Consider the following 11,150-nt stretch of genomic DNA (forward strand, 5'->3'; position numbering starts at 1 on the left):
CCTCAGTGGAGCAACCGGGAGCATGTGAGGTAACAGTGGGGCAAAATGCATCCTGGCACTTCCCAGGGGTACGAATTTGCCTGCAAGGGGGCACAGGGGAAAGGACACAGAGCTCCCGAAGCAGTGCAGGGCAGCCATGGACATACCACATCGTCCAAGAGGGGCAGGAGTGTCTGTCAGCTGCCCCAGAGGTGATGCTGACATCCCACCCCCCCACCAGGGAACTAGGTATCTTACCCTGCCACCCAAGGGGACCCAGGTGTCCTGCCCATGGGACACACGGCCGAGGCCAGAATGCATCATCCAAGGCAACATGGGCAGGGGGCACCCAAGGGGATGTGCGCAGCCAGTCACGTGGTTCGTTAATGACTACCTAATGACCTTGGGGGGGCCGTGAGGGGGAGTGGGGCTTCCTGGACGCCTGGCTCCCCACACAAATCCGCTGGACCTTGCTCTTTGCCCTGCCCCTCGTCCTGGATCCTTGCCCATTGGGCCCAGCGGGGCCAGTATAAAAGAGGCGTGGAGGAGTGGGAGGGATCCCGGAGACCCTGAGGCCATAAGGGAAACCGAGGCACGCATGCAGGTGCGGGTGAGGGATGCGTAGGGAACCAGAGTGTCTGCGGGAGGGGACTGTGAGGAACCCAGGCATCCGGTGGGGGAGGGAGGGTATGTAGGGGATCCAAGTGTCGGGGCAGGGGGCAGATCTATAGGGGACCCAGGGGTCCAGGGGGGCTGTTCTATAGGGGACCCAGGCTTCTGGGGATTGCAGAACTGTAGGGGACCCAGGTGTCCATGGGGTGTTCTGTAGGGGACCCAGGCATCCAGGTGGGATCCACAGATGGCCCAGGTGTCCAGAGGGGTTCCCCATGCATTTAGAGGGGATTTGTAAGGGACCCAGGTGTCTGGGAGGGGGAATTTGTAGAGGAATCGAGCATCCAGGGTGGGGTTTCCAATCGGGGGCCCAGAAGCCCAGATGGCCCTGACCCCACTTTCCACAGGTGCCCATGGCGAGCTGGGGCCTATGCATGGCCCTGGTGCTGGCAGCACTGGCAGGGGCGGTGGGTGAGAGCCGCTATGAGAAGTTCCTGCGGCAGCATGTGGACCACCCCCGGACATCCGCGATCGCGGCGCACCGCTACTGCGAGACCATGCTGGCACGCCGGCGGGTGACGGCCCCAGGACGGCCCTGCAAGCCCTCCAACACCTTTGTGCACGCTCCAGCCGAGGAGCTGGTGGCTGCCTGCACCCAGACACCTGATGCAGAGGGGTTCCACAGCACCCCAACACCCATGGGCCTCACAGCCTGCCGCCTGCGGGGGAGGGACACCCGGCCCCCTTGCGCCTACCGGGCTCGGCAGCTCCAGCACCATGTGCGTGTCGCCTGCCTTGATGGGCTGCCCGTGCACCTCGCTGGCACCCACGCGCCCCCCCAGTGAGGCTTGACGTGGCGGGGGCTGTAGATGGGGACGTGGACTCTCCCTCCCACTGGGGGCTCCATTAGGGCCTGCAATAAAGGAGGTGCCACAGGCCTGGGCTCCAGCATCAGCTTCTGGGGGGACCCTGCGATCCTACACTTCTCTGGGTGCCCCTGAGACCCCTTGGGTGCCCCCAACCCTGTCCAAGGTGGACCTGGCCCCTCACGTGCCTCATTAAACCCCTGGGTTTTCCCAACGTCCTGGGTGTCCCATAGCCCCCCTAGGGTGACTCTGACCTCTCCTGTGCTGCACGGACTCCCCTTTCCAGGGTGCTCCACAACTCCCCTGGGTGCCCCATAACCCCTCCCAGGGTCCCCCGATCCCCTGGATATGCACCCAACTCTCTCCCCCGGTATCCTGACCTTTTGGATGTCACATTGCTTTCCTGGATGCCCCATAGCTCCTGCAGGGTCTCCCAACCTCCCATGTGCCTCATAACCCCCTCAGTACCCCCAACTTCCCCCATGCCTGCCCCATAAACCCTCATGTGCCCCACAGTCCCCTCTCTCACATGCCTCTGACCCTATCTGGGGCATCTCTGGGGCTGAGGCTGCTCTTGGGCCCCCTTGGCACCCCCATGGAGCCAAGCACTGGTTGGGGCCACACAGCCCTGAACCACCACCCCATGCACACTGGATACACACAAAAACACAACACACAAACACATGCAAACACACAACACACACAAAACATGCACTGTGCACACAACACACAACCACACACCACACTCACAACACAAAACATACACACAGCACACACACCCGCTCCTACACACAACATGCATACACAGCACGAACACACACGCACAACACACACACAATACACAAGCACATACACACAGCACACACACTACATGCACACGCATGCACAAACACGTATTTTCTTGGGTTTGGATGGGATCTCATGTGTTTCAGCTTGTGTTCATCAGCTCTTTTCCTGTCACTGGCCTCCACTAAGAAGCGCGTGGCTCCCTTGTCTTCATTCCTCCCCATCAGTACTTACCACTACACTGATAAGCTCCCCCTGCCTGAGCCTGCTCTTCTCCAGGCTGAAGAGTCCCAGCTCTCTCAGCCTTTCCTCTTACCAGAGACGCTCCAGTCCCTTCATCATCTGCAGCCCTTTGCTGGACTCTCTCCCGTATGTTCATGTCTCTCTTGTGCTGAGTCGTCCGTCCATCACCGGATCCAGCATTCCGGGTGTGCCTCAGCAGTGCTGAGCAGAGGAGCAGGATCACCTCCCTCCACCTGCTGGCAGCACTCTGCCCAATGCAGCCCAGCACGCTGGGGGTCCTCTTTGCTCTGGTCCTATTGCCGAGGGAGCCCTGAGGACTCCGATGGAGGCGCTGACATCCAGGTGCTGTGCTGCTGCAAAAAGGCTGCCCAAACGCACTCAGAAATTATAGCTGAGGAGGAAAAGAAGTGCAGCAAATGGTCTTCCTGATCCTTTTCAATTGCTCCCTGTCCAAGGTGTCTCTTCCTCATGTGCCTTGAGTAACTCAGGTGCTCCTTTTCTGGAATTCATCAGAAAGGCACTTGGAGGGCCCTCCATGGACTGGTGAGCTCCAGCTGTCAGCCCTGCCCCAGTGAGGAGAGCTCTACTCCCTGTACACGGGAGAGGAATTGGGGTATCTCAAGGGCATTCAAGGCATTCCTGGCCTGGCAACTTCCAGCAGATACACTTCACCACCCTGCTCCCTCCTGGCCATGGGAAGAACTGGGTGGGCTGACCCTCTCAGGAGGGAATGCCAGGGGTCTCTGCAAGTGCAAGGATTTGATCTGTGCTCTGTTTCTTTCTACCTTGGTTCTTCAAGGCTTGGAGGAGGACTCCAGCCTCTCCATCTGTTGTCTGGCAGCTCAGATCATCCTGACACTGGGAGCGAAAAATACCACCACTGTGATTTACCCTACGAGCCTTGCACTACAGGCTCTGAAGAGCATGGGAGAAATGACACCCATCTTGGGGAGCCAGCTCTGAGCAGCAGTCCCAGAGCAGCAATGCCAGTTCTGGGATGCCCTGCAAGCTGGGGCTACACGCGTGTGTTGGTGGGTTGTTCCTGGCATCTCCCCTTTGCCTGCAGGGCAGCTCCACCCCTCTGGCACATCCCATCCCGTTATTGTGCTGTTGGTTCACCCCTCTGCTGTGTTTTCCGGTAAGAAACAACTCTGTTTCTTCAGCATATGTTAGTGTCTGTTCTTTATGAAGGCTGAAGGGAAAAAAACTCAGCCACAAAGGAATCAGGATCATCCTGAGGATGTTAGGACATCCACTCTGCAGCGTCCAGTGGCAATGCGGATCATAGCCGGGTACTTTACCTCTGAGGCAAAGCACCAGTTGATCTGCTGGCTTCATAACAAGGACCAGAAAAGCTGTATCTGCTCCTGCTATCTCCAAAAGGAGACATCAGGACAAGAACTGGCTCTCTGCGGGGCTTGCATATCATGTGAAAGGGGATGGAGGGAGAACAGCATGCAGCCCTAGACATTTTTTGCCCATCACTGGCTGCTGTGTATGGTCCTTGGAGCCGCATACCTCTTGTCTCAGGAGCTCTGTGGTGAGGTTGAGGGGAACCAGCACTGGGGATGGTCTCCAGTGATGTCAGTCCCTGTTCTAAATGTCCCAAAACCTTAGGAGGTACAAGAGGATCCATCTCCATCTGGCCTTGGTCTCAACACCAAAAGAGAAAAAGGAGTTCCTAATAGGATTCTGCTTTGAAACTAAACCACCTCTTTTGCCACTGCTGGCACAGGGAAGGGCACAGGGCTGCCCCTCACCTGCACTAAGCTCAGCTGATGTGGCTGAGCTCAGGAGTTACAAGGCCATATTGCAGGTGAAAAAGTGACTTGCAGAAATCTAATTTATTGCCAATTAACATACACTTTTAATTATTATTTGGGTATTGAGAAGCACAGAAGATATAGAAAAACTACATGAGAAGTGCCCCCTTTCCCAGGCACAACTTCAGACCTCCTTGAGTGGAATCACAGCTGTGATTAAGAGACTTCCACACTATCCTTGAACTACTGGGATGTGGCCCTTTATCCAGGGAGACAAAAAGGTCTTTGCCACAAGCAGCAGTGGGCCATTTACAGGCAGTGGTCAGCAAAACTATAATGGCAACAAGTAGCAAAAAGGCAGCATGGGAGTGGTGCCTGAAAATAAAGGCAGGATTTTTGCATTTATTTCTTAATTCTTTTCTCATTTAGGTACTTTCATGTCCTGCCTATCACAGCCAAATGTAAAGTCCCAAGGTTTGTGGTTGATTCTGCCTTACACCACCACAGGGAGACAGAAACTATCATCTCTGTTTTGTGGATGGGAGTTAAGTGGCTTTCCTAAGGTCACAGAGAAAGTCTCAGACAGGAGCTCAGTTCAGGCCTCCTGAACCCTATTTAATGGCTTCCCTTCGCATTTATGTGTTTTTCTCTGGGGAAAAGACAAACTGTGTCAGTCTGATTTTTTTTCTTTAAAAAAACTTTTTTTGCTTTCAATGTACGTCTTTCACTTTGCAGTGTGTCCTGCAGCAGAGCAGTATAGGCTGCATTACAATAGGCAACCGAAACTGTTCCCAAAACAGCACTGTATTCCACCAAGAAAGCAACTATAAACTTTCTGGATACTAGCCCAAAGCTAGTATCTGAGTCATATCTGCTTGAATTTCATGCCCAGAGTTTGCTCTGACAGTGGTCAGCCTGCTCTTCTCACCTGCTGATTACCAAACAATTAATTCCTTAGCTAGGAATCGGGCTGTTGCTTGTTTAGTACATGGAAATGAAGCAAATAAAGTGCTCTCATGTGGTTCACTATGGCTCAGACGCTCGCTCTAAGATCACACTTCCACTGCCCAGCATCTGAGGGTGTAAAATGAGAGGCATGAGCAGTGTGTTAACGTTTCCAATGCTACTGTGGGAGTTCATTTCTGCTTCTTGAAAATCAATGGCATTCTTGCAGAACCATAGCAGGGAATTGCTTAAGCAGGCACTGCAAAGGCCTTCAAAAATATTTACTCAGCAAAGTCAATACTGGGCTCCATGGATTTGGCAGGATGAGTCCTGTGAAACCAGGCTGTTGCTGCATGCCATGCATGCCAAAATTGACATGGAAAAAAGCTTCTCTCTAGTGCTCTTGCTTGCTTTTAAAACATACCCTGCACAAATACAGCAAAATACAGTGGGTTTCTCTGCAGCATTTGCTCTAATAATTTTTTCCATGGGGTTTTGATCCCCTGCATTCTTAGAACTAAATAACTCGTCCAAACAATATGGTAAGCTTTCCAACATCACCATAGCTTGAAAAGCTCAGTGAAGAGTAGAAGCATTCATAGAAGTCAGACTTGATGTATTTTTAAAATCAAAATTTCTTTTTTTAATGAGCACAGTTCTTTCTGTAACTTTAGGTACCAGTTTTGCTCTTTTTACTGAAAAATGGATTAATCTAAATATTTTGAAGCATTTGTCAAAGGAAAGGGAAAACATTACTTCTTCTACCCCTCCAATATGTTATTTTTTTTTTCTTCCAGAAGGAAATTCCAGGGTATTCCTCTTCGTATTCACAGTGTTCATATGCCTAAAATAAAACAGATATCAACTGAATTTAAAAAAAAAAATCCATGAGCTTTCCATTTGAATTTGTCTGGTTTTTCTTAGCTGTTTCTCACGAAGAAGAGTCAAGTCCTGTAGACTGATTTTCTCGGACTTTTTTGTCTGTTTAGCTTGAAATACTGCTGGTGGCATTGTAAGAACAATAGCAACTGGCTTCACGTCGCCTTCACCTTTCAAGTCCAGCCCAAAAGAGGACCTTTTGCTTTCTCATATGGCACATTTTTGAATGTATGTGCAGTTTAAACAGTTTAACTGAATGACTAATTTCTACCATCACAAGTATCTCTGTGAGTCCATATTTTCTACTTACTTCTTTATTTACTTGAAGAAAAACTGTTTGGAGAGAATAGAGCTCTTCAGTTATCTCTGGTAAATGAAAAGGCCCTGTAGCTTGGTCTGAGTGGTGGGGCTGAGGGGCTCACCCTCCCTCCATGTCACTGAGACATGGCAGAACCCATCCTCTCCTTTCTGTGACCAGGAGTTTAAATACTGGGGTGTCCCCGCCACTACGCCGTAACAAGTGAGCTGGGAAAAAGCCACAGCTCTCTGGGAAGGACTGAGCTGAGAGGAAGCAAAGAGAAAGGATCAAGCCTCTGGGAGTACCTGGGGATTTTGCTCTGAGGTTCATCCCAGCACAGCACATGTGGCAGCTCAAAGAGGCTCTTATCTCGGCAGCTCACTCTCGCTGTCTTCGAAGTATGTGGTAATGGTCCAGGCGTCTGGCAAAGCAAATAACCAACGCCAACTTTTTCCACCTACACACTAACCTTGGGACAGAGGTGCTTGAAGGAGTCAGCACTGATGAATGCAAAAAACATGCTCCTCTTCCTGCAGATACCTCTGTTTCCTTAGTTCTGCTCTGGTTTTTTGAGGTCCTGCCACGTATAAAGAGGAGCCAGAGCAGCCCTTGGCGCAGTCCTTTCTCCAGGCATCAGAGGCAGTTGAAGAAGCAAGGTGCTCAATGCGCTGGGCAGACCTGCTTGTCCTTCTCCCTGCAGCCCCGTACCGGCTGGCGGCTTTCCCCTTCGCCGCTCTCTTCCACCACCTCTGTGCTTCAGGGCACCTCTCTCTGACTGCCCGGTATGTGGTTGTCACCCCTGCTGCTGCGCGGAGGGCAAGTCATGCCTGTGGATGCTTTCTGGGGGCTCTCCTGGCCAGAGGTGCAGCAGGATGCATGGTAGTAAGTCCCCGCTGACTCGGGTAGGGACATTTGTATGGCTTGGATGTGAGCTGTCCCCAGTCCCCACTCTCTGCAGTGGGGCCAGATCAAGGTCGTTAAGGACTAAACAGCCAGGCCGGACACTTCAGGGTTGTGAGAGATGGGTTTAGGGATGTACCAGGATGAGCACATGGGCAAGGGGAGAAGGGCAGGAAATGGGAACTGTCTCTGGTGTGACTAGGGTGGGGGACAGGCAGGGCCAGCAATATCTGTCCCAGTCCCCCCCCTCCATTCCTGCTTGCAGCTGCGATGGCCCTGGTGATCCCTCAGCTCCATGAGAGGCCAAGAGGCAGACTACAGGGGGGCTGTGGAGGCTGCAGGACCCAGACTAAGCTCCACTATCAACGCTCTGGCAGGAGTTTCAAGCCCCATTTTCCGTAAAAGGCAGCCAAAGGGCATCTGGTCTCTTCTAGGTACATATTCCTCCTCGCTGGAGGATGTCTCCTTGCTGGCACAGCCATGGGCAGCTACGCTGTGTTGCTCCTCATCCCTGCAGCTGGCTCCGTGCTTGTCCTCCTCTCCGTCAGCCCAGCTCATGCCCACACCTGGGTCTTCACCCTCCAGATGTCCTGGCAGACACTCTGCCACCTGGGTCTGAGCAGCTGGGAGCTGGACCCACAGGATGCCAGGTAACACCCCAGCTCTGCCTCCTTCCCGCTCATCCCCTCGGCACACTGGCGGCCCTCCCAGTCATTTTGTGAGGGTGGAGGGCCCCCCGGACCGCACTGGCTCGCTGTTTCACAGCCATCAGTCTCCACTCTGGCTCCGGCTGCATCCCTGTGCATGGGTGATGCTGTGGGCAAGCCAGTGCTCTGGGGGTGTCGGACATAACATCCCCCGTCTGCAGCCTTGCGCCCGTGCCTCTAATAATCCCATTGAGGCCGTCTCGGCAGCTCTCAGGTTCCCTCTCCTTCCAGGCCAGCCGTCGCCCTCTCTGCCATCATGCTGCTCACCCAGAAGGCTACGTCTCTGGCCCTGGACATCCACGAAGGGCTTGTGCCACTCCAGCTGGGCCAGGGGCTTTTGCATGGCGCGCTGCCTCTCTGCAGCTACCTGCTCTATTTCCCAGCCCTCCTCGGAGGTCCCCTGTGCTCCTTCAGCAGGTTTCGGGCCCAGGCCGAGTCCCGGGGTGCTCTCCGCCGCCCGCTGAGGGCCGCCAGCCAGCGGTGCCTCTGCGCACTGGCCCTGCAGGGGCTGCGCTTGGGGCTGGCGGGAGGGCTGGCCGGCGGGCAGGGCTGTGCCGGCCTGGGCTGCCTGCCCCGCACCTGGGCGCAGGCCCTGCTCCTCAGGCTGGCCTACTATTTGCACTGGGTGCTGGATGAGGCCCTCCTTGAGGTGGCAGGCTTCGGGCCGGAGGCGGGCCAGGGCGACCTTTCCGTCCGTGATCTGTGGATGCTGGAGACAACCCACCGCCTGTCCGTCTTCGCCCGAACCTGGAACAAGAGCACGTCCCGCTGGTTGAGGAGACTCGTCTTCCAGCGCTGCCCAGCCCAGCCACTCCTAGCCACCTTTGCCTTCTCTGCCTGGTGGCACGGCCTCAGGCCCGGGCAGGTCTTTGGTTTCCTGTGCTGGGCTGTCATGGTGGAGGCCGACTACCGCATCCATCCCTTCCTCAGTGCCTGGGCCACCTCTCAGGGTGTAAAGCTCCTCTACCGTGGCACAACCTGGGTCTTCACGCAGCTCATCGTCGCCTACATCCTGGTGGCTGTGGAGACTGAGAGCTTCACCATGCTCTGCCTGCTCTGGACTTCCTGCAACAGCATCCTTCCCCTCTCCTACGGCCTCGTGCTGCTGCTCCTTGCCAAGAAGCCGAAGCAGAACTGAGCCTGTCCTGGGCTAACTTGTGCAGCCAGTGGGGCATGTCCCTCCACATGTGTGCATGCAGGGTGAGAAGTGCTATTGGCCAAGCAATCTCATATAACAGCATTTCCAGAGAATCAGGTTGGCTTTTACTCTTGAGATATCCCCCAGTTTTGAGGGATGCTCTGAAGCAGGGAGGTGAGGTCACCAGACCACTGGGCAAGAGGGTTTCTAGCAGCACTGCCTGCCCAGTGTTCGTCTTGGGACTTTGGGTCTCAGCCTCATCTCACGTAGGAAGTACACGACCTCCTCACCAATCTCATCTGTGCTACAGATGCACCAGTTGGCAACTCTGCCCATCTCCTGGAAATCTGTCCTCCATGGGGATAGCAGGCACTGGCAGAGAGCTGTCTTGCCACCTTTCTTGTGTGCACGGACCACTGAGAGCCTGGGCACAGGGAAAGGGGCTGACAGTCTGTCTGAGGGCAGCACAAGACATGAATCACTCCTGTCTCCACCCAGCAGTCCTACCAAGATGCATGGGTCTGTGGTGCTCCTCCAGCAACTGCTCCTCAGCACTGTCCCTGTGGCATGTGGACACCAAACTGTGTTCCCAATTATATCTCTCCTGCAATCCCCACTCCCCACCAGGTGGGTGACATGCTTGGTCCCCAGGGCACAGGGCCAGCTCTGTCCCCTGCCACAGGGGGAAGAGGGATGATCCATCCCCTCCAACATTCTTGCAGAGGATCCTGGGCATGGGGGCAAGAATGCCTGCTAGGAAAAGGAGGGCTGCGGCCCATGGCATGCTGAGGACAGCATGGGCAAGGGGGAGCAAGCCAGCGAAGTCCTCGGACTCAGCTGTGGCATTCAACCAAGGCTTAGGTGTCACTTTCCCCACAAAGCTATACAGCACAAACCCTAATGCATTTCTCCAGTACATGCATTGGCCTAGGACCCAAAAGCCTAGGACTGTTTAGGCTGGAGAAGCATGAGCTACCATAGGGGAAGGTATTAGGAAAGCATGGAACTAAGAATTTCTGTTTATATGAGAGCAAGAAGCCACCCACCAAATCTCAAAATAATATAGCTGAAAATGCTACAAGACTATAGTTGGCCTCTGGTCCGCTGTGCATGCTGCTGCAGGGTACCAGGACCAACGCCAGAACCAGTCTCAAGTGCCCAAACTCAAGGGAAAGCCCTGCCTCCTTCAGCACTGTCCTGCAGAGCTGCCTCCAACTTATTCCCTACATCAGTGCTTAGAAACTGAGTCATCTCTTCATCTTATCTCTGAAAAACATGCTGGGCTCCTTCAGGCAGGTTCTCCAGCTGTTTAATGACTCTGCTGGCCCACGTGAGACCACATGCAGCAAGCCAGGGCCAGACTTTCCAGGGTGTTGTGTCCAGGATGGTCCATGGGACAGTGGTTCCCAAGTCAGAAGGCTCCTGTCACCTATGTTGGAGGGAAGTGGACCCAAGAGTCAGACGCAAGAAAGCCAGCGTATAAAAAAAATCCCCGACGGCCGCGGTTAGAGCCGTCCCACATTCTTTCAGCAGGCAGGGACTTGCACGGCCTCCTCCCTAAGGGGATCAGGGGAAATTCATTGCAAATGGGTGCCCAGCCAAGGAACCATCCCCTCCCATCAGCAGCAACCATAGCCAAACAGATTAAAAAAAAAAATATTCCAGGTGAGAAGCCTGGAAAAGATTCAGAGAAACTGTATGAAATGTCAAAAAAACTGGGGAATTAAAATTGCCCCAAGAGAGCAGGCTGGATCTGGAGGTGAATCAAGGCTGGAAGAAAGTGCTCATTAATTTCTTCCCATTTTGAGCTGGGAGGGGGTTAGCTCAGCTAGTCTCATGCCGGGCTCTCTCCATGTACCCCAAACCTACCCCTTCTCCAAGGGCTGCAGAACAGGTGCCAGCAGCAGGGCAGCTCATCTCTGCCTCATGTTGGGGTTGAGGAAAGTAAAAGCAGCCCACCAATCTTTTGGAAAATAATTTTTTCTGAGAAACAGCATGGCCTCTCGACCAAGCCAAGTGGCTGCTATATGTCTG

General features: G+C 54.0%; 2 protein-coding genes across 2 annotated transcripts; both read left to right on the forward strand.

Annotated features, from left to right (window-relative positions):
* Positions 1–1,004: 1,004 nt before the first annotated feature.
* LOC132317131 (ribonuclease CL2-like) lies at positions 1,005–1,436 on the forward strand. Its single transcript, XM_059818167.1, has one exon. The coding sequence runs from the start codon at positions 1,005–1,007 to the stop codon at positions 1,434–1,436; it is 432 nt and encodes a 143-aa protein (XP_059674150.1).
* Positions 1,437–7,034: 5,598 nt separating this feature from the next.
* MBOAT4 (membrane bound O-acyltransferase domain containing 4) lies at positions 7,035–9,116 on the forward strand. Its single transcript, XM_059818255.1, has 3 exons — positions 7,035–7,153; positions 7,706–7,921; positions 8,210–9,116. Exons 1-3 carry the CDS (start codon positions 7,035–7,037, stop codon positions 9,114–9,116), a joined length of 1,242 nt encoding a protein of 413 aa, XP_059674238.1.
* Positions 9,117–11,150: the final 2,034 nt, after the last annotated feature.

This window comes from Gavia stellata, chromosome 5, assembly GCF_030936135.1.
Source record: "Gavia stellata isolate bGavSte3 chromosome 5, bGavSte3.hap2, whole genome shotgun sequence".
Taxonomy (NCBI): domain Eukaryota; kingdom Metazoa; phylum Chordata; class Aves; order Gaviiformes; family Gaviidae; genus Gavia; species Gavia stellata.